The 18,702-nt window shown below is 47.7% G+C and overlaps 1 protein-coding gene across 1 annotated transcript; it reads right to left on the bottom strand.

Annotated features, from left to right (window-relative positions):
- Positions 1–5,538: 5,538 nt before the first annotated feature.
- Positions 5,539–17,090, bottom strand: GTSF1 (gametocyte specific factor 1). Its single transcript, XM_071728840.1, has 7 exons — positions 16,898–17,090; positions 13,420–13,517; positions 11,317–11,443; positions 10,634–10,720; positions 10,120–10,180; positions 9,096–9,184; positions 5,539–7,010 (listed from the first exon to the last, which is right to left on the bottom strand). Coding segments are annotated over exons 1-7 (486 nt in total). The 5' UTR covers positions 16,920–17,090; the 3' UTR covers positions 5,539–7,008.
- Between the last annotated feature and the right edge of the window lie 1,612 nt (positions 17,091–18,702).

Below are 18,702 nucleotides of genomic sequence, written 5' to 3'. Positions count from 1 at the left end.
CCCATGGCAGGGGTGGCACTGGGGGGGCTTTAAGGTCCCTTCCAACCCAAACCACTCAGTGCAAGGTGCCCAAATACTTCCCCAAGCTGGGCCAGTTCCAGCTTACTGATCCCAAGGCTGGTGAGGCAGAAGGGAAGGTCACAGCAAGTGGAAGCATGGGTGGGATTTTAGCAGAGGGGATGGATGTTGTTCATGGGCCAAAGCCAAAGCTCAGCTGGCACCAAAATTGTGTAGGGAAAGGGGGATTTGTATAAACACAGCAAAAGGAACCCAAGTCAGCAGCCCCAGGGAAGGGGACACATGGGGGAGCAGGGGGAGCCTTTCCTCCTCCAGCCTCTCCCGGTGTTTGCCCACATGGGGAGGTGTGGGGTGCAGGTGCCCCCCTGAAGGGGAAGCAACCTCGGGAGCTGCTTTGTGGCTCCTCAGCCTTCTGGGAAATGGGGGAGTGTGGAGCCAGAGGGAAACAGGCAGGGAGGCTTAACCAGGGAAGCCCTGAGTGGAGGGAGGAGGTATGAGATGTGGGGAAAGGAGATAGGAAACTTGGGGTGGATTTTCTTCTTAGTTCACAGAAAATGGATGGAGAGGAGAAGGCACCAGCGGGTAGAGGGTCCTGCTCCACCTTCTTTCCAGGTGCTAATGAAGGATATCAAAGGATGAATTTAGAGGGAAAAATGTGGCTGTTGATAAAGAGATTGTGGATTTAAAATGTGAGATTAAATTGGTTAGGGCTGAGGTTGTCTTTCCCTTGCAATTATGTGTTGTTTTGCAGTAATTCAAGTTCCCCACAACTACAAACCACTTACTAAAGCAAAAAATATCCAGCAAAAAATGGAAAAACAATTACAAATCCATCCAGTGATGTAGGTATAAACTAGATACAGATCAGATCAGCCTGTGGCAGGCTGCTCAGACAGGTCTGCACAGTTTCTCTCTAGGGTGGTCCCCTAAGGGATTTGGCACAAGAAGCAGTAGCTCATGCCTAGAAAGAGCATTTTTGATTCAGCTGCAAGCTTTCAGGTGGGACTGCACATGTAGAAGAAATGTAGGAGGGTATAAGACAGAGAGGTATCAGTTTTGAAGCAAAGACCCTAAGTGGAGACGGAATTTTAGCAGTTAAGAACAGATGGGAATGTGGGCAAGGAATATGCAGATTGGAGAGGGAGATAATGAGTTACAAGACATTACAGCTGGGTGGGAGAGAATTAAGTTAGAAGTAAGATAGTACAGATAAGTACTGAAGGATGTTTAGTCTTGTCTGGGAACTGAAGCTGAATACCTCTGCTGTGCTATGTACACTGCTTCCAAGTGTTAACCCTATGATGTCTGACTACAACTGGTATTTAGCAACTCCTTTCAGTAACACAGAAACACTGGTAACACTCCCCATGCCTGTAGTACCAATCTGGAATGCCTCAGCTGGAGAAAAAAAAAAAAATCTTTTCATGTGCCATAGCACAATGGTGAGGGCACTGTGTTCCCACAGGGATGCCATGTGAGTGGAACAATTCTCTGTACTGGGCATTTGGAAACTCACCCCTGTGCTGGGCACCTCCAGTCCTGGGGTCAGTTCTGGACCCCTCAGGACCAGAAGGACATTGAGGGGCTGGAGAGTGTCCAGAGAAGGGAATGGAGTTGGGGAAGGGTCTGGAGAACAGGTCCTGTGGGAAGAGGCTGAGGGAACTGGGGGTGTTTAGTGCAGAGGCTGAGGGGAGACCTCCTCGAACTCTATAGCTCCCTGAAAGGAGGTTGTAGGGAGGTGGGTGTTGGCCTCTTCTCCCACATAAATATAGTATGATAATGATAGGACCAGAGGAAATGGACTGAAGTTGCACCGTTGGAGGTTTAGATGAGATATCAGGAAGAATTTTTTTTTTACTGAGTGTGGTGAGGAGCTGGAACATGCTGCCCAGGGAGGTGGTGGAGTCACCATCCCTGGAGGTGTGAAAAAGCTGTAGATGGGGCAGTGCAGGACATGGTATAGTGGGCATGGTGTTCTTTTCTTTTTCTGGGTTGATGGTTGGACTGGGTGGTCTTAACAGGTCTTTTCCAACCACGATGATTCTGATTCTGTGATTTCCATAGCTGCTCTGCAGAGGGTGCTCCTGCTTTGTTGTTTTGTCTGCCCAAAACCCCCAACCCCCAGCCTCTCCAGTCCCCAACTCAGCCCAAGCTGCTGCAGTCCTGGGTGGATTTTGGCAGCAATCTACCCTCTTCCTCCCCAGGCAACCATTTGGCTCTTGGTTCTTCTACCACTTTTGGACATCCTTGTGCCTTTGTTTAGGTGAAAAGTAAAAGCAAAAAGGGGAGAATAAAAGTGACAGGGGAGCAGAGAAGAACAGTATGTAACAGCAAGGCTCTGGAAAGGGGCCACAGAAATGACAACCCAGCTGGGCTTCTGATGGCATCAGCATCACAGAAAAGGTGATGTCACAGCCATCAGTTGGCTGCTGCCCTGGGCTGTGCCATGGTATCTGCAGAGCTCCTCAGCTTCTGGATTGGTTCATCCCCTCCTTATGGGAAGGGAGGAGAGCACAGACAGTGCCAGGAGGGAAGAGCCCTGTGGAAATCCTCAGGGACTTGGTCTGTCTGCAGAGCTCAGGGTCTGCTGTCACCTCTGGGATGAGTGTGGAAGTCCCTCCCCTCCTCTGGGGCCAGCCTAGCAGGGACAATGACCAAGCCAGTGGCTCATGGCAGCATTCCCAAGGCAGGAACATCACAGCAGCAAGGACAGGATGTGAGAGCCATGGCCCTTCCCACAGGGACCTGTGCACTCCAGGAACAGCTGCCAGGAGCTGGGAAGGTCCTTCCTGCACTGGAGTTGAATGGGCTGCTTCAATCTACCTGCTCTGGAACATGCACATCAGCCCTGCACAGTTTCACTGATGGTTGGAGGGAAATATTCTCAGCTCTGCAGCTGCATGGGCAGCCCCAGCAGCCACTGCTCCCAGTTCCAGCCTCTTGCTGAGCCAGCACTTGTATATAAATTCCAAGCTGAAAACATGCTCTTGGCTTTAGGAGTTATAAACTGGACTAAAAGCCAGGAAAGGGAATATATCTTCCTTAATGTGGCTTGGCTGTAAACTTGAGATCTGGGGCCAGAGCCTGATCTGCCAGGAAGAGAATTTGTGCTGCTTTCAGCAGCCCCAGGCTCCCACCTGCTGCAACCTGAAATTCAGAAGCAGGAGGTGGTTCCTTTGGGAGTTAAAGGAAACCCCACACCTCTGTGCTCATCCCCAGACTGAGGGGAAAGTGGAAGGGAGCAGCAGGAAGCAGTGATGAGACCAGGGGGTTGTGTGGAATTGTAGGGATTTCTGGAACAGTGAAAACTGATGAGTGCCAGAGGGCAGCCTGTAAACCCAAAGACATCATCCAGACCTTGACCCTGGGAGCACCCTCCTGCTTCCTCCAGCACAGGGAAGTGAAAAAAATAACCAAATCTGTGTGCAGGCCTGGGTCTGGGCATGTGAGTGGGGAGGCAAGGGGCTCACCCCTTCTCTGGTGCTCTGGAACCGGGAGGAGCAGAGGGAAGGCTGGAGAAAGCCCTTCCTTCCTGTGCTAGGGGACTACAGCTTGGCTGAGGGAACTTATGTGCCACATCCTGGAGGTGAGAACAGTTGGGAAGTATCAGAAGACCCTGCTCAGGGTGTCCCTGCTCCAGCTGCAGCCAAAAGTCAAGCAGAGAGGAGCTGGGCCACCCAGACCAGGCCCCGGACTTTGAGGAGGAAGATCTGACTCCAAAAGGACCCAGCAACAAAGAGCTCCACAGGGGGAACTGTGGGGATCCCAGCCCATGGGAAGAGTCCACAAGGGGATCTGGTTCCCCTCTGACCCAGGGGGGCACAGCAATAGCATGGGGTGTCCTGCAGGGCTGGAGAACCCCTGAGGGGGAGGAAGGCTGTGCAGAACCACACAGGGGGCCACAGGGACAAGGCAGAGGTGTCTGTGGGTCCAGAAGCTGCACCAAGAGTGAGGTGCACCTCACCCCTGGGCACTTCTGTGGCAAAATCAGGGCTGGGGAGACGCCTCAGATGCCACAAAGGGCTGGGGAGAAACAAGGAACTCAGTGCGTCCTGGCTCCACAACACAGAGGAATCTATGCCTAAAGGGAAATGCTGTCTCCTCTCCTCCCTCTTGAGTCACAGGGACAACTGCAGACACAACCATTTCTGTCCCAAATTTCCACAGGCATTTCTAGTCAGACCAGTCCCAGGGCTGCAGAGCTGGTGGCCCAGCCAAGGCAGGAATGGCCCAGCAGGAAGGTCCACCCACAGACACCACTGAACTACCAGGAAAAAAAAAAGAAAAAAAATCAGGATGAAGGAGTCACCCGGGCACGTGCTCCCAAACAGGCCAAAAGGGGATGGAAATTCCCTACATCCCATCAGCTTCTCCTGGCAAGAGAGGGGGTGAAGGCTCCAGCACCTCCCAGCCTGCCCAACACAAGGGACACTAAAGATTTACCATAGGAATGTGTGGCTGTGAGCAGAGTGAGAGCTGTGCCCAAGTCCTGGACTGTAGGCTGGCATCCTATAAGCAATATTCCCTGTCCTGTGGTAAATACACAACAACCAGAGGGAGCTTCATTCCAATAACCCCCTGACAGGTGATACTTTAATTTAAAAAGTCATAATGCTGGAGGAGGGTTATCTTTGTGTATTACATCCTTCCAGCCTCTAAGTCTTGCATTCCCAAATCCCTGCAGGGAAGAGAAAAATTATGGGTTTCTTTCTCTTCACAGGCAGTGGCACGTGCAGGACGTGCTTGAGGATCCTGCCCAGAAGAATTTGGGATTTCAGATTTCAGAGCTCTGACAAGTGCTTGCTGCACCCACCCTCCAAGACAAACCCACTCCTTGTGGCCTCCCTACCCCCTGATTACTGTGGCCTGGTGATGTTTTGAAGTCACAACCATGACCTCTCCTGTACCCCTTGGGTGTAACTGCACCCAGAGCTTCCCTCCTCCGCAGTGCAGAGGAGCAGTGAGACCCAACCAAACCCAGGTACTTATTGCACCAGGTTCTGCCAGTCTTGCATCTAAATGAGCTCAGGATAATAAGGCTAAATTTTAGCATCAGTAAAATTACAATGTTCTGGCCTGGGAATCCTGCAAATAAGCTTCTGCAGTCAAACCAGAAACATTCTAACAGCTGGCACTTGTCACCAAGTTCATTCAATGTGACAAAAACAATCAAATGAAGGTTGAATGAAGGGCTTACTATGTAAGCATATTCAACAGAACAAGAGTGTACAGATGTCTTTTAAAACATAAACACTTTCAGAAGTGTTCATAACCGTTTTATTCTCAATTGCCAACAAGAACCTTGATAGAACCAAAATTAAAATCATGCTCATTTTGCCCATGTCAGCCAACACACACCAGGGAACATTGGCAAGAATACAAACAGTGAAAATTCAGTACTTTGAAGAACTTTTTTTTCAAAATGTAAAAGTCAAACTTCTTTCTAGACAAACATCATGTCTGGTTTCTTAATTCTTTGTGTATTAAGATCTAATTTTGTACTTTGCATTCATTTTTAGAAGTATACTGCTTGATCCAAACATTAAACACAGTCCCAAACATATTTTTGGTGATTTAAACCATTCCTGTTCCCCCCCACCCCCCTCAGCTCCTCAACAAACAATGGCTGAAGTGTTAGAAACCTACAAAACCCTAATGGAAATGAGACAAATACTTAAGAGTACTTGTTAAACTTCACCTGTTTGGTATTACGCACTTTGTAAGGAATTCAGAAAGGATTCCCCATTATTGTATGGCTTGAAGCACCACACACTCAGGAAGGAAAGTTAAGGCTTAAGGCTTGAAGCCATGAAGGTGGGATCAAGATGCTTTGAAAGATATATGTCTGTAAATTAGAACATACTTTCAAACCCAAACTGTCCACTTTACATGCACAGTGTGAGCAAACTCAAAGATCCTGAAAAGTTTAAAAGCAAAAAATTAATGCACATAAAAACATTGGGCTGGTCCAGGTGATATTAATGAAACACTATGCAGTAGGAAGTCTCTGACTCTTTACGGGCTGAAAAAAATCTCAGAACTGACTCTGCTCTCTGGGCTGTAAGAGGCCCTCAGATATGACCTCACAAGTGACAGATTTTATTACAGAGAAAGCTGTGGTCATAACTTTTCTGCACCTCCCCAGCAACCAACCAGATGTTCTCACAGATGTCTGGAAAAAGTTCCACAGAAATCACTCTAAACACCATATAATCCTGAAAACAGTAAAACATCTGGTGTGGCTTTGCAGAACCAAGGGACACGCTCATGCTGCAAGGGAGAAATTCCTGGAAATGACTGTTCTCTGGTTTCTGACTTCTGCTGAAATGGGACCAGAACAGCTCCTGCTCCACCAAGGCCCGAGTTCACACAAATCTGCCATTTTTGCAGGACACTTCCTCTCCTCCACCCTAAACATAATTGCATCCTTTGTTTGCAGCCAGCACAAAACCATCATATCTGGACAACTCTGAAGGAGGCTTGTTCTAAAGCATCAAGCTTAGTGACAAGATTTTAGTGGTATGTGCAGCACTCCCCAAGTTGTTCTGCTTCCCAGCATCACTTCTGTGAGTAGTAACCAACTCAGACCCTACCTCCTCTACTTATATCCACCCCTTTCCCCACCCTGCCACTCAAAACTGATCACAAGAGTTCTGCAGCTGTTTCCAAATCACCGGAGCAAATGTAATTTTAAACCATTGGGCAAGTGACCCAACCTTTGACAGTCCCTCTGTCTTTCCTGTTACCCTCCCACTGCTGCTGAAGGAGAGATTTCTAAGCTGCTGTTGTGTAAATTTATCAGCCCATTTACTCAGTAGTAGTAACAAAGATCACCAAATGAAGATTATTTAATGAGACAAACACTTGGGGAAAAAAATTTTACAACCAAGGATTGTTTTAAAACTCCAAGTGTTGCAGAAACAACTGTTGAGTTTATAGAGTCCTCCCATCAGGTCCAGGGAATATGTCCCATCCACAGGAGCTCCAGGGTCCTAGGAAGAGAACCATTTAATAGCAAGAGGGAATGAACTGCCAGGGGGAAGAGGCACTAGTACTCAAAATGCTGAAAAGGGCAAGACATATTTTTAACACAAGATACAGAAAACCAGAAAAATTTCCTCTATTCCTTTAAGAGTGACCACTCTAAGAGTGACCACTGCTGAAGTAGCACTTATCACCTTGGCAACAACACCCATCTGCAAGTGACACATCAGTTTGGTTTGGCAGATTCAGCCCGGCCCTGTGGCAACTGCACAGTCACTGGCTTGTGCAGAAGCCATATCTGCAAACCCCAGAGTATTGGGTCTAGTTGCTCTAAATGGAAATAATGAGGAGAGGCTGAGGTAAGTGGGACTGTTTAGTCTGGAGTAGAGAAGGCCAAGGAGAAACCTTCTCACCATCTACAATAACCTGAAAAGAGGTTGGAGTGATTGGGGAGGGGGGGTGTGTGTGTGTGTGTCTCCCAAGTCAAAAGTGATATAGAAGAGGAAATGACCTGTCCTGGTTTGGGCCAGGATAAAGGTAATTTTCTGTCTTGTACTTTTGCTTTCAGCTAAGTCTCTTGTATGTAGCTGCACTTGCTGAAATTAACAGCAAGTTTCTCAGTCAGTGTCTGCTTCTGGGACTGATAACGCTCGATGTTTATAGTTACTGCTAGAGACTGGTGTGCAGAACCAAGGACACTGCTCAGTTCTGAGGAACCTTTTGCCCTTTGGAAGGAGAGGAGTGAAGAGGTCACACCTGAAGCCCTCCTTTGGGGAGGACCGGACAAGATAAATGACCAAAATTGACCAGAGTATTCCATCCCGTAGACATCATGCTCAGTATAAATTTGAGGGATCACGAGGGTCTAAACCCTTCCTTCTCCCTTCTTCCTTCTCTTCCTGCTTCTCTTTCTTTGCCTGTCCCTGTTTGCTTTGGCATCCTGGGAGGATTCCCATCCATTCCTCTGCCTGTGCTCCTGATCCGTGCCAGCCTGGATCTGTGTGTTCCTGCCTCCAGCTCCCGACGGCTGCTGACCCCAGGAGTCCAGCCTGGACTTTCCCAGGGCTGCCCTGCAGTCACGGTGGGGACGTGAAAGATACTGGGGGGGTGGGGGGGGAGGAACATGGTATCAATTTTCCTGCATATTAGTATATATTTAGTAATTTTTTCCTTTTCATCATTACTGTTTTATTAAAGCTGTGTAGTTTAGTTTCCAACCCATAACTCTCTCTCCCTTATCCTCTCTCCTTTCTTTATCAAGGAAGACAGGGGGATTAATAGAGCATCTCTTATTTGGTTTAATTGCCAGGCCAGTACTAAACTCCGACATGACCTCAAGTTGCACCAGGGAAGGTTCAGATTGTGTATTAGGAACAATTACTGAGTGAGGTCAAGCATTTGAACAGGCTGCCCAGGGTAGTGCTGCAGTCACCATCCCTAGAGGGATTTAAAACACAGATTGACATGGCAGCTGGGGATATGGTTCAGTGGGTACAGTGGTCTGGGGTTGATGGTTGGACTTTGTGATCTTAGAGATCTTTTCCAACCTTAATGACTCCATGATTCTATTACTTCCTCAAAGCTTTTGCTTTGCTGCTAACTGGCAAATAAAGATCTATGATTTCAGCACAAGACACTACAGCAATGAAGCTCCCTCCTTCCCTCCCTTCCCACCTCCAGATGTAGTCTGAGACTCTATTGCTCCTGGTAGTGCTGGTTTCAACAGCTCTGATTTAGCTGCATCTGACAGTGAACAGAGTGGCACAAAGGGAGGAAATAATTCTGTTTAAGTGAGGGGTGTAAGGGGTTAGTGCAGATAGTGTGGAAGAACTTGTTTAGAGAGTGCCAAAGCGAGGAGCAAGGGATGCTTAAACTGGACCACAGCAATCAAGAATATGGAGGATGCTTCTAATGAAGGATACACAGAATGATGTAAGCATTAGATAACCTCAGAAGCTGCTCTCAAGGAGACAGGTGTTCTGTACTGCCCCTCCTGTCCATGCAACAGTGGCCACAAAGCACTGCTGCAGCCAGAGATTTCCCATCTGTCACCACCTCCAGAAGCCACAGACCCAAAGCCACACAGTACTTACAGCCCTTCCATGATACAGCAAAGGGTAAGAACTCAGGGGCACGAACCCTTGCAGGCAAACAGTTCTTTTCTTCAGAGGTGGCACTGGAACTGAAAAGCTTACAATTAACTTCTGACAAGCACATTTGCTCAAACTTATGCTCTTCGATAGGAGGAACTTTGCAGGAGCACAGGGACACAAGGGGATTGTGCTTTGCCACTTATAGGTGGCACTTGATGGTGCTTAGAAGAGATATAGAGGCTTTGAGCATGAGGAAGTCTTCCAAAAAGTGTAACAAGTGAAACCAAATGCCACTGTTGGTATGGCGGAGAAGGGTCTCATGGCTGAGCTCAGAGAGGACTGCAGAGCTGCCAGGTGCAGGACTGTTCCTGCATGAGGGTGCAGATGGACCTTAAAACATTCTTTGGCAGCTCAAGTGGTATCTAGTGGCCTCTTGGATCCAGCATGCAGCCCTGATCTGCAGGTCAGCTCCATCCAGACTGTAGCTGGATGTTCCTCCACCCCAACCCTAAGCTGTGATTACACTTTGCAAAGAGCAAGATGGTAAAATTTCTGCTAACACAGGACCCCAATGCCAGCACATCCACCAAGCCTAAGGAGGTAACAAGGGGCTTCCAGCTAACTATTAGCTCCACAGAAGTTCAGAAACTGTTTGGAAAACCTTCAGAGGAGGCACCTGGCCACATTTCCAAAGTCAGCATAACACCTCAGAATCTTTCTCCCTACACACTGCCAGACCTCCATCAAGGACAGAACATTGGTCATGGGCAGGAAGAGCACCCTGAAATGTGCAGACAAAAGCAGAGAGAGTATCTGTGTTCCTTGGGCTTCCTTCTCTGCACAGCAGAGTTGTATGAGCAAGAAGTAACACTGCCCCAGCACCCTAAGAATGTTCCTGTTATAAGCAGGGTCTGTACAGCTGCCAAACCAGCCCACCTCCAGCCATCAAGGCTGGATTCAGAGTAGGCTGCAATACTGCTCTACACAAAACATCCTTTCAAGGAATCAGACTTGCATTCATTACCTTTTGCTGTCAGAATTGGTCACACCCCAAATAAAAGGAGGCTCTGAATGCTCCAGCGAATCTGCAAAAAGAAATGGATGTTGTAGCTCAGAAGGAAGAAACTCCAGTGACCACCCCATGAGATCAGGAATATCTCTGTCATGTTTCTATATGATCAAGAGGGAGCAGAGGTTGATCTTATGATGAATGTGTCTGATTCTTCTTTATTTAAATGAAGAACATAAAAGTTAATGTTCCCATTGTTGTCATTGCACATTAAGGTACAAAAGCTTATATGGGAAGGAGTGGATGCTTGGAAATGTATCTCCATGCTGATTCCACCAAGCATGCTGAATTGTCTCCATAACCATAAAACCCTTCTGGGTGAGGAGATGAATGTTTTTGGAATGAGCATAGCAAGGTGTCCTACCAGTGAGGCCTACGTGAACATCTCTGGACAAACACTGTCCCAAGTGGAACTGAAGGATAGGGCCAGGGAGGAGGCAGTGGTGTGACAGACAGTGAAGTTCCTCACCTTTTTCCCAGTCTTCATCACATGGAGGTGCCTGCCAGGTGCTCACTGCATTCATCTGCTTTCTCTGGAAGTCACTGGACTGATTCACTTCAGGAAAAAAAAAAAAAAAAGTGATTAACCATCAGTTCTGCTTCAGAGACATTTAAATGCTTTGGATCAAGCTGTGAAACAGCTTTTTTTTCTGTTTCTGTGAAACAGAACTGATAATCTTGAAGATGTTTTCCAGCCAAGACAATTCTGTGATTCTGTGACTCCACTCCCTGGGACTTTGCAGCAGGAATGCTCAAGTTAAGAGGAAACCTGCTTACGTGAACACAGGCATCACCTCTAGCCTTGCTGCAACTTAAAATGCCAGAAAACAGTGTCTGCTCCATAGTGTGGCAATAGTTAGAGACAGTGCAGGGGATGTTGAAGAAACTCCATAGCACAGGATTCATTCCTAAATATTCTGGAGGTTTTGGAGAGCCTCCATCCCACCTTGTCTCACTGGGCAAGAGACTGAAATCTCTGTTGCATGGCAGATGAATCAAGTCCAGCAGCAGAGCAGCGTGGAGGAGGAGCTGCCCCATCCCTTGGTGGGAGTGAACCACTAAGTTTGCCCTGGAGAACTCCCACCTTTTGGTTACTCCCACGTTTTGGTTACTCTGATGGACAAACATCTCAGAGCACAGTGGTTCTCTTACCTATATCTTGCTCAATGAACCCTCTGTCATTGCACTTGGTTAAGTGATCACAGAGGTCAGCTCGAGGAACCAGGTGGCGAGCATTGAAGGGACATGTGGCCAACTCCTTTGCAACTTCAGGGTAGCTCTAGGCAAGGGAAAACCAAAATCATGTGGCACATCTCTCCAGTTGATTTATCTTTTGCTAACCCATAGAAAAAAACACCAAAGTTTGTGTTGATATAGAAGTTTTGATATTTGTGATGTTCCTTAGACTAAAGGAATAGCAATATATTGTACACACACTAAAAATGCAAGGGGAAAGTAACATGGCTGCTCTTCAAAATATAATTCACTGAGAAACTGAGCCACCCTTGAGCTGAATGAAATGAAATGTGCCCTCAGCTAAACTCCCTGCAATTTTCTGCAACCTTGACAATATGGGTGCATTGTTTACAGCACAGATAAAACAGTTTAAAAAAACAATAGGGTAGAGATGATAAGCAAATCTAACACATTCAGTTTTTTTTAAATAAGCAGGAACAAGGGCAGAGAAACTCTTTAAATCTTTCAGAACAGGGTGGAATCCCACTTGCAGATTTTGGTGCTACAGGGTTACCATTCAAGTAAAATTTCACTGAAACAGTTTCTCCTGGCAGCACTCAGCTGTCACTGCAGTACATTCCTCCACAGTCCACCCCTGCAAACCAAACATCCTCCTGTGGGCACAGCACGGGGCTCACACTGCACCTGAGCCAGGAGCAGATGTATTTTGTACAGATGCTGCTGTGAGGGAGTTGTTACCATGCAGCCAGGGTCCATGTGCTTCAGCTACGCTGAGCAAGCTATTCCGGGCACACAGCAGAAGCTTCTCAACAAATACAGCTCAAGCTGAGGGCATCCAACATCCTCTGCTTGCAGTATCCCCATTTGTGTGGTAGGGCTGCATTGTGCACAAGGGAATGGGAAGCTGAGCAAGGTGGAAGCATTTAAATTGGATTTTATGCACAGGTTGTGCAAAGAGAACTCAACAAACTACCAAGCAAGAAGGATAAGCTCCACCCAGATGATTGCAACTGGAAGTAACCACACAGGGGCATATACAGATGGATCAGAGATAATAATCCCCTAAACTGCCTTTTGCTAATTACCTACTGACACCAACTTTGTCTGATTGACTGGTGATCACTATCTCACCTCATCTGCCTCAGGAGATAAGCTTTCCAAAACCATCTGGTCATCAGGAAACACAAAGACAATCCCAACTCGGTTAAAAGTTTATTTGCCAACACTGTTCACCTGGCTCACTTGCACACTCTTGGAAAAATTTGCAGGGGGTCAACAAAGAAAATTTCAGCTCTTGAATGCTGGAAAAATGGAAGTATTTGGAACTTAGCTCTTCTCTCCACCTTCACCTGTTTCTTAATGTTTTTTTAAGGCACTAGTTCCATCAAAATGGGATGGAATTGGTTTAAGTACTAGAAGGCACAGCAGTGCTACATAATTTAAAAAACATACTGCCCATCTTCAAGAGGAATAATCAGTTTTGGAAAGGTCTCAGCAAAAACCCAAAGCTCAGTCAGATGCAAACAAATGACCCATGAGGACAACAGAGGAGAAGAGAGGAAGGAATGCTTCCTTCTAAGTGATTTGTATTCAAATTCTGGATGAAAAACTGCTCTCCCAAATGTGTGAGCTCTGGAAGTGCAGTTTCTGCCAAAGGCACATTGAATATTACAAGCAACACAAACCAACACTTCCCCCTCTGCTAAGCAGCTGCATTTCCAGCACTTAAAGAATTAATTGCAACATCACAACACCTCCACTCTGACCAGTCAGCGGGGGTGCAGATAATTCAGACTGAACTCTTCAACTTAAAGTGGAAAAATACATCTGACCTCCATGTGAGCTTCTGGAAGAGACCAGAATTTCCTCCCTGACCTTAACATGAAGAACTTGTGCCTCGTTTTTGGTGAATTAACATGTGCTTGAAGTTATCACTAAATAGCTATATGAAATGAAGGCTATAGAAGGCTATTTGCCAGAAAATACAAGAGAACACAGGTACTGTATTTCCCCACACAGAATTACTCTCATTTAGTGTTGCCTGGCAGGCCAGCTTACCTTCTTACACTTTACCACATGGTAGGGGAACCGACAGGCTCGGATCTGGTGATGCTTGTTATATGGGCACTGTATTAATCTCTCTGGGTCCAAAGCATCTGATAGAATGGAAGAAGAGAAAGAAAAATAAATAGCTAGGCAAGATCTGGCATCATCAATATAGTGAGGGGGGGGAAAAAAACATACCACCACACCAGGACTGTAACCTGGGTTAAACCAGTCACTCTTAGTTTGGAACCACTAATTAAGGCAGGGACCTGATTTGTATAACTAAATTAATTTTGAAGTTTCTAGTGAGTGGGATGTTAGTCAAAACTGACAGAGAACAATCAGTAGCACTGAGCATTACCCTTTAAGTGACCATATAAGGTAGGTAATCACTTTTACTCAAAGTGAATGAGGAAATAAGAACTTTTCAGGTTAGAATCAGTGGGATGATGCCACTCCCACCAGTGCCCTCAGGAGTATCCCCAGTCTGAGCCAGATCTTCTCATCACAGCAATCTACAATCTAGTGATTTGCTAAAGGAAAAATGCCAGACAAGTTAGCATGCCTCCCATGGTGAACATAACTTCTAAGTGAATTTTTTCACAAGTCATACAATTATTTAGAAGTTCAGGAGTTACTAAACCAGCTAAAACACCTAACAATCTAGGCACTGAACAGTGAAGCTACATAAGTGTATACATACATGATATAATTTTTATCTACCTATAGATAAGAGATATTAAAATATAAATATTGATATATTTAATTTAAAAACACATTTCCATATTCTAGTTAAGGAAGTAAGGCACCTTAAAAGGAAACTCGGGTCTCCTCTCCCATAACAAAGCTCAAAAAATGTGAGACAGACGACTGGACTTGTGAGGTGGATTGATAATTGGCTCCACAACAGAGTCCAGAGGTTGTGATCAGGGGCACAGAGTCAAGTTGGAGCCCTGTGCCCAGTGGTGTTCCCAAGAGATGAGTACTGGGTCCAGTTCTGTTCAATTTCTTCATCAACAACCTGGGTGAGGGGATGGAGTGTACCCTCAGCAGTTTTGCTGAGGACATGGGAGGAATGGCTGAGACATCAGAAGGCTCTGCTGCTCTCCAAGGGGATCTGGAGAGGCTGGAGAGCTGGGCAAAGGTGAACCCCATGAAGTTCAACAAGGACAAGTATAGGGTCCTACATCTGGGTAGGAATAATCCCAACCACCAGGACAGACTGGAGGATGTCCTTCTGGAATGTAGCTCCATGGAAAAAGCCCCTGGAGTCCTGGTGGACAGTAAATTCTCCATGGGTCAGCAATGTGCCCTGGTGTCCAAGAGGGTCAATGGTGTCCTGGAGGCATCAGGAAAAGCATGTCCAGAAGATCCAGGGAGGTTCTCCTCCCCCTCTACTGTACTCACCTAGAATACTGTATCCAATTTTGGGCTCCCCAGTGCAAGAAAGACAGAGATCTACTGGAGAGAGTCCAGTGGAGAGCTACGAGGATGATTAAGGGACTTGAGCATTTCTGTCATTAAGAAAGACTGAGAGACCTGGGGCTGTTCAGCCTTGAGAAAAGAATGCTGAGAGGGGATCTTATGAACATATAAATATCTGAGGGGTGTATGTCAAGAGGATGAAGCCAATCTCTTTTCACAGAATCACAGAATCAGCTGGGTTGGAAAGGACCTCTGAGATCACCAAGTCCAACCCTTTCAGTGGTGCCCAGCAACAGGACAAAGGAATAATGGCTTTAAGCTCAAACATAGGAATTTCCACCTCAACATGAGGTGAAACTTTATTGTGAGGAAGCACTGGTACAGGCTGCCCTGAGAGGTTGTGGAGTTCTCTGGAGACTTTCCAAACTCATCTGGATGGGTTTCTGTGTGGCCTGCCCTGGGTGATCCTCCTGTGGCAGGTCTGGAGGTTCTGCCTCTAGAATTCCCTTCCAACCTCTAACATTCTGTGGTTCTTCTGCCTGCAGGTCTGTCTGTGGAGTACATGCCAAGTAGGCACACCAGGTTTCTTTCATCCCTTCTGCTCTGCCACTCTTTTTGCTCAGGCTTTTAGCACATTCTGGCTACACAGCAGCTTGAACAGATCTAGGTATGGGCTGCTGATGTTTAGTCTCTCCCCTGCCATCACATCCCCTGCTCTTACACACATCTTGGCGTTCAGGTGTCTCAAGAGCCAGAACAGGGAGCAATCTCCATCAGCCTGTGGTCAGGATGATGTTCCAGGCAGAGTTCCATGATGGGAGTCACAAAGAAGGAAGGAAGGGAGGAAGGAAGGGAGGGAGGAAGGGAGGGAGGAAGGGAGGGAGGAAGGGAGGGAGGAAGGGAGGGAGGAAGGGAGGGAGGAAGGGAGGGAGGAAGGGAGGGAGGAAGGGAGGGAGGAAGGGAGGGAGGAAGGGAGGGAGGAAGGGAGGGAGGAAGGGAGGGAGGAAGGGAGGGAGGAAGGGAGGGAGGAAGGGAGGGAGGAAGGGAGGGAGGAAGGGAGGGAGGAAGGGAGGGAGGAAGGGAGGGAGGAAGGGAGGGAGGAAGGGAGGGAGGAAGGGAGGGAGGAAGGGAGGGAGGAAGGGAGGGAGGGAGGAAGGGAGGAAGGGAGGAAGGGAGGAAGGGAGGAAGGGAGGAAGGGAGGAAGGGAGGAAGGGAGGAAGGGAGGAAGGGAGGAAGGGAGGAAGGGAGGAAGGGAGGAAGGGAGGAAGGGAGAAAGGGAGAAAGGGAGAAAGGGAGAAAGGGAGAAAGGGAGAAAGGGAGGAAGGGAGGAAGGGAGGAAGGGAGGAAGGGAGGAAGGGAGGAAGGGAGGAAGGGAGGAAGGGAGGAAGGAAGGAAGGGAGGAAGGAAGCAAGGAAGCAAGGAAGCACAGCAAGGAAGCACAGCAAGGAAGCACAGCAAGGAAGCACAGCAAGGAAGCACAGCAAGGAAGCACAGCAAGGAAGCACAGCACCCTTCCCTCTCAGCTCCACCACCCGTGAGCACCTCTCACCTTCATTACCCAGTTCAGGTTATTAGAGCAGCTGAAAACGAAGGAGTAAGAAGGACTTTCATTAAGAAGGCCCAACAAGCTTTGTACCTTTTCAGCTGCCCCTGGAATAGCAACCAGAAATAGCTTCTCTCTGTGAAATGGCTCAAGTGCATTAGCAGTGAAAGCAAGGAGACAGAGACTGCTTCCAGGGGAAGAGGAAAGCCCTCGATGGGGTACAGAGTGCAGCTGTGTTAATGAGGAAAGCCCTGGGGGCACCGCAGCAATGCCAATCGCTGGCCCTGCCACAGACACAAACCCACCCAAAGGCCGCAGCAATGCTCTAACACCATTACATCACTTTCTTGAGATTTCATCCAAGTAATCCAGACCCCATCCACAGCAGAAACAGGCCTGGCATGGTAACCACGCACAACACCGGCACAGTTAAAGTAACCCGCAACCTGCCTGGCTCGGACACAGAGCACCTGATGGGGCCGGGGCTGCCTCCCCCCCACGACACCGCAGCCCGAGCCTCACCGAAGTCATCGTCCAACTCCATGGCAGAGAAGGGCTGCGCCTGGCCGAGGCTGAAGATCCGCGGGTTCCAGGTGCGACCCGAGGCTGAGGATCCGCGAGTCTCAGGTGTCACACGGGGCTCTTTGTGACCGCGGGGCCTCCGCCGGCGGTCGCCCCCGCACCGCCCCTCCCTCCCTGCAGCGGTTGCCGGGGCAACGCGCGGGCTGGGCTTGTGCCGGGCGCCATCTTAGAGCCGCGTAGGCGGGGGATGGTTGGTAGGATCAGGGAATCATCCGGGTGGGAAAGGACCTCTGAGAGCATCAACTCCAACCCTCGATCCATTACCACCATGGTTCCCAGCCCATGGCACTGAGTGCCACATTCAGTCTTTTTTTAAAACCTCCAGAGACGAAGAATCCAGCACCTCCCTGGCAGCCCGTTCCAATGCCTGATCACCCTCTCTGTAAAGAATTCCTTCCCAATATCCAACCTAACCCTCCCCTGGCAGAGCTTAAGCCTATGGCCTCTTGTCTTACTGAGAGCTGCCTGGGAGCAGAGACCGAGCCTCCCCTGGCTCCAATCTCTTTTCAGGGTGTTGTAGAGAGTGATGAGGTCTCCCCTGAGCCTCCTCTTCTCCCATTGTGTTTGGAAAAGGCCTTTAAGATCATCAAAATGTCTGGAGCGAGGCCAGAGAAGGGGAACCAAGCTGCTGAAGGGTCTGGACAACAGGTCCTGGTGGGGAGAGCCTGAGGGAAACGGGACTCTGTAGTTTGGAGAAGAGGAGGCTGACGGGAGACCTTGATCTTTACAACTCCTTGAAAGGAGGGGCAGGGAGGTGGGTGCTGCCTCTTCAGTGAACAATGATAGGATTAGGGAAATGATAGGATTAGGGGAAATGGCCTGAAGTGGTCCTAGAGGAGGTTTAGATTAGACCTGAGGAAGAATTTCTGTCCTGAAACAGCAGTCAGGTGCTGAAGGGGCTGCCCAGGGAGGTGGTGGAGTCACCAGCCCTGGAGGGACTTGGATATGGCACTTCAGGACATGCTCTGGTGAGCATGGGTATGTGTTTATATTATATTATATTATATTATATTATATTATATTATATTATATTATATTATATTATATTATATTATATTATATTATATTATATTAATTATATTATACTATTTATATTATATTACATTACATTACATTACATTACATTACATTACATTAAATTATTATTTTGGGGGGATGTTGATGGTTGGATGTGGTGATCATTGAAGCCTTTTCCAGCCATAATAACACTGATTCTGTGATCAAGTCCAACTGGTAACCCAGCACTGCCAAAGCTACCACTAAGCTATGTCCCACAGTGCCACCAGGTAGACATGGCTTTTAGAATCATTCTATTACTCTGTGACTCTGATTATATGACTCCATTGCAAAGTTTCTTGGTAAAAACAGGGCAATAGCATCACAACATGGCTGTGTGGATCTCATCCATTTCCATCCACTATGGTGACATTGATGCTGCTCACGAAGCACTTCTAGAGAAATGTAGTTTCCAAGGCTGCATCTCTGCCATGAGCTTTCAGTGGCTCCAGTGGGGCTCTGAGGTGGAAAGTCCCTCTCTGAGAGACACACGTGCAGCTAGCTCAAGTGAATTTAAGACTGACTCATCAGCTGAAGACATCCACAGAAAAGCCTTCTGTGGCTCCTATATGCTGCTCACTTCTGACACAGAGGGTCACTATGTAATCTCTTTGGGAATCCTGGACAATCAAGGGGTCTCATCACTGCCCCAAACAAACTGTTTTTTCTCCCAGGACTGGCATGGGGTG

This window comes from Heliangelus exortis, chromosome 29, assembly GCF_036169615.1.
Source record: "Heliangelus exortis chromosome 29, bHelExo1.hap1, whole genome shotgun sequence".
Lineage (NCBI taxonomy): Eukaryota > Metazoa > Chordata > Aves > Apodiformes > Trochilidae > Heliangelus > Heliangelus exortis.
The sequence above is the reverse complement of the archived record's forward strand: the minus strand, read 5'-3'. Positions and strand labels throughout refer to the sequence as shown.

Excerpts from the sequence above, each read along its gene's own strand:
- GTSF1 (XM_071728840.1), bottom strand. The coding sequence starts at position 16,919 with ATGGAGTTGGACGATGACTTCG. Across the intron at positions 13,518-16,897 it reads GGAGTTGGACGATGACTTCG|ATGCTTTGGACCCAGAGAGA; the intron begins GTGAGGCTCGGG and ends CCATTCTATCAG. Across the intron at positions 10,181-10,633 it reads TGATGAAGACTGGGAAAAAG|ATTCGCTGGAGCATTCAGAG; the intron begins GTGAGGAACTTC and ends TTCTTTTTGCAG.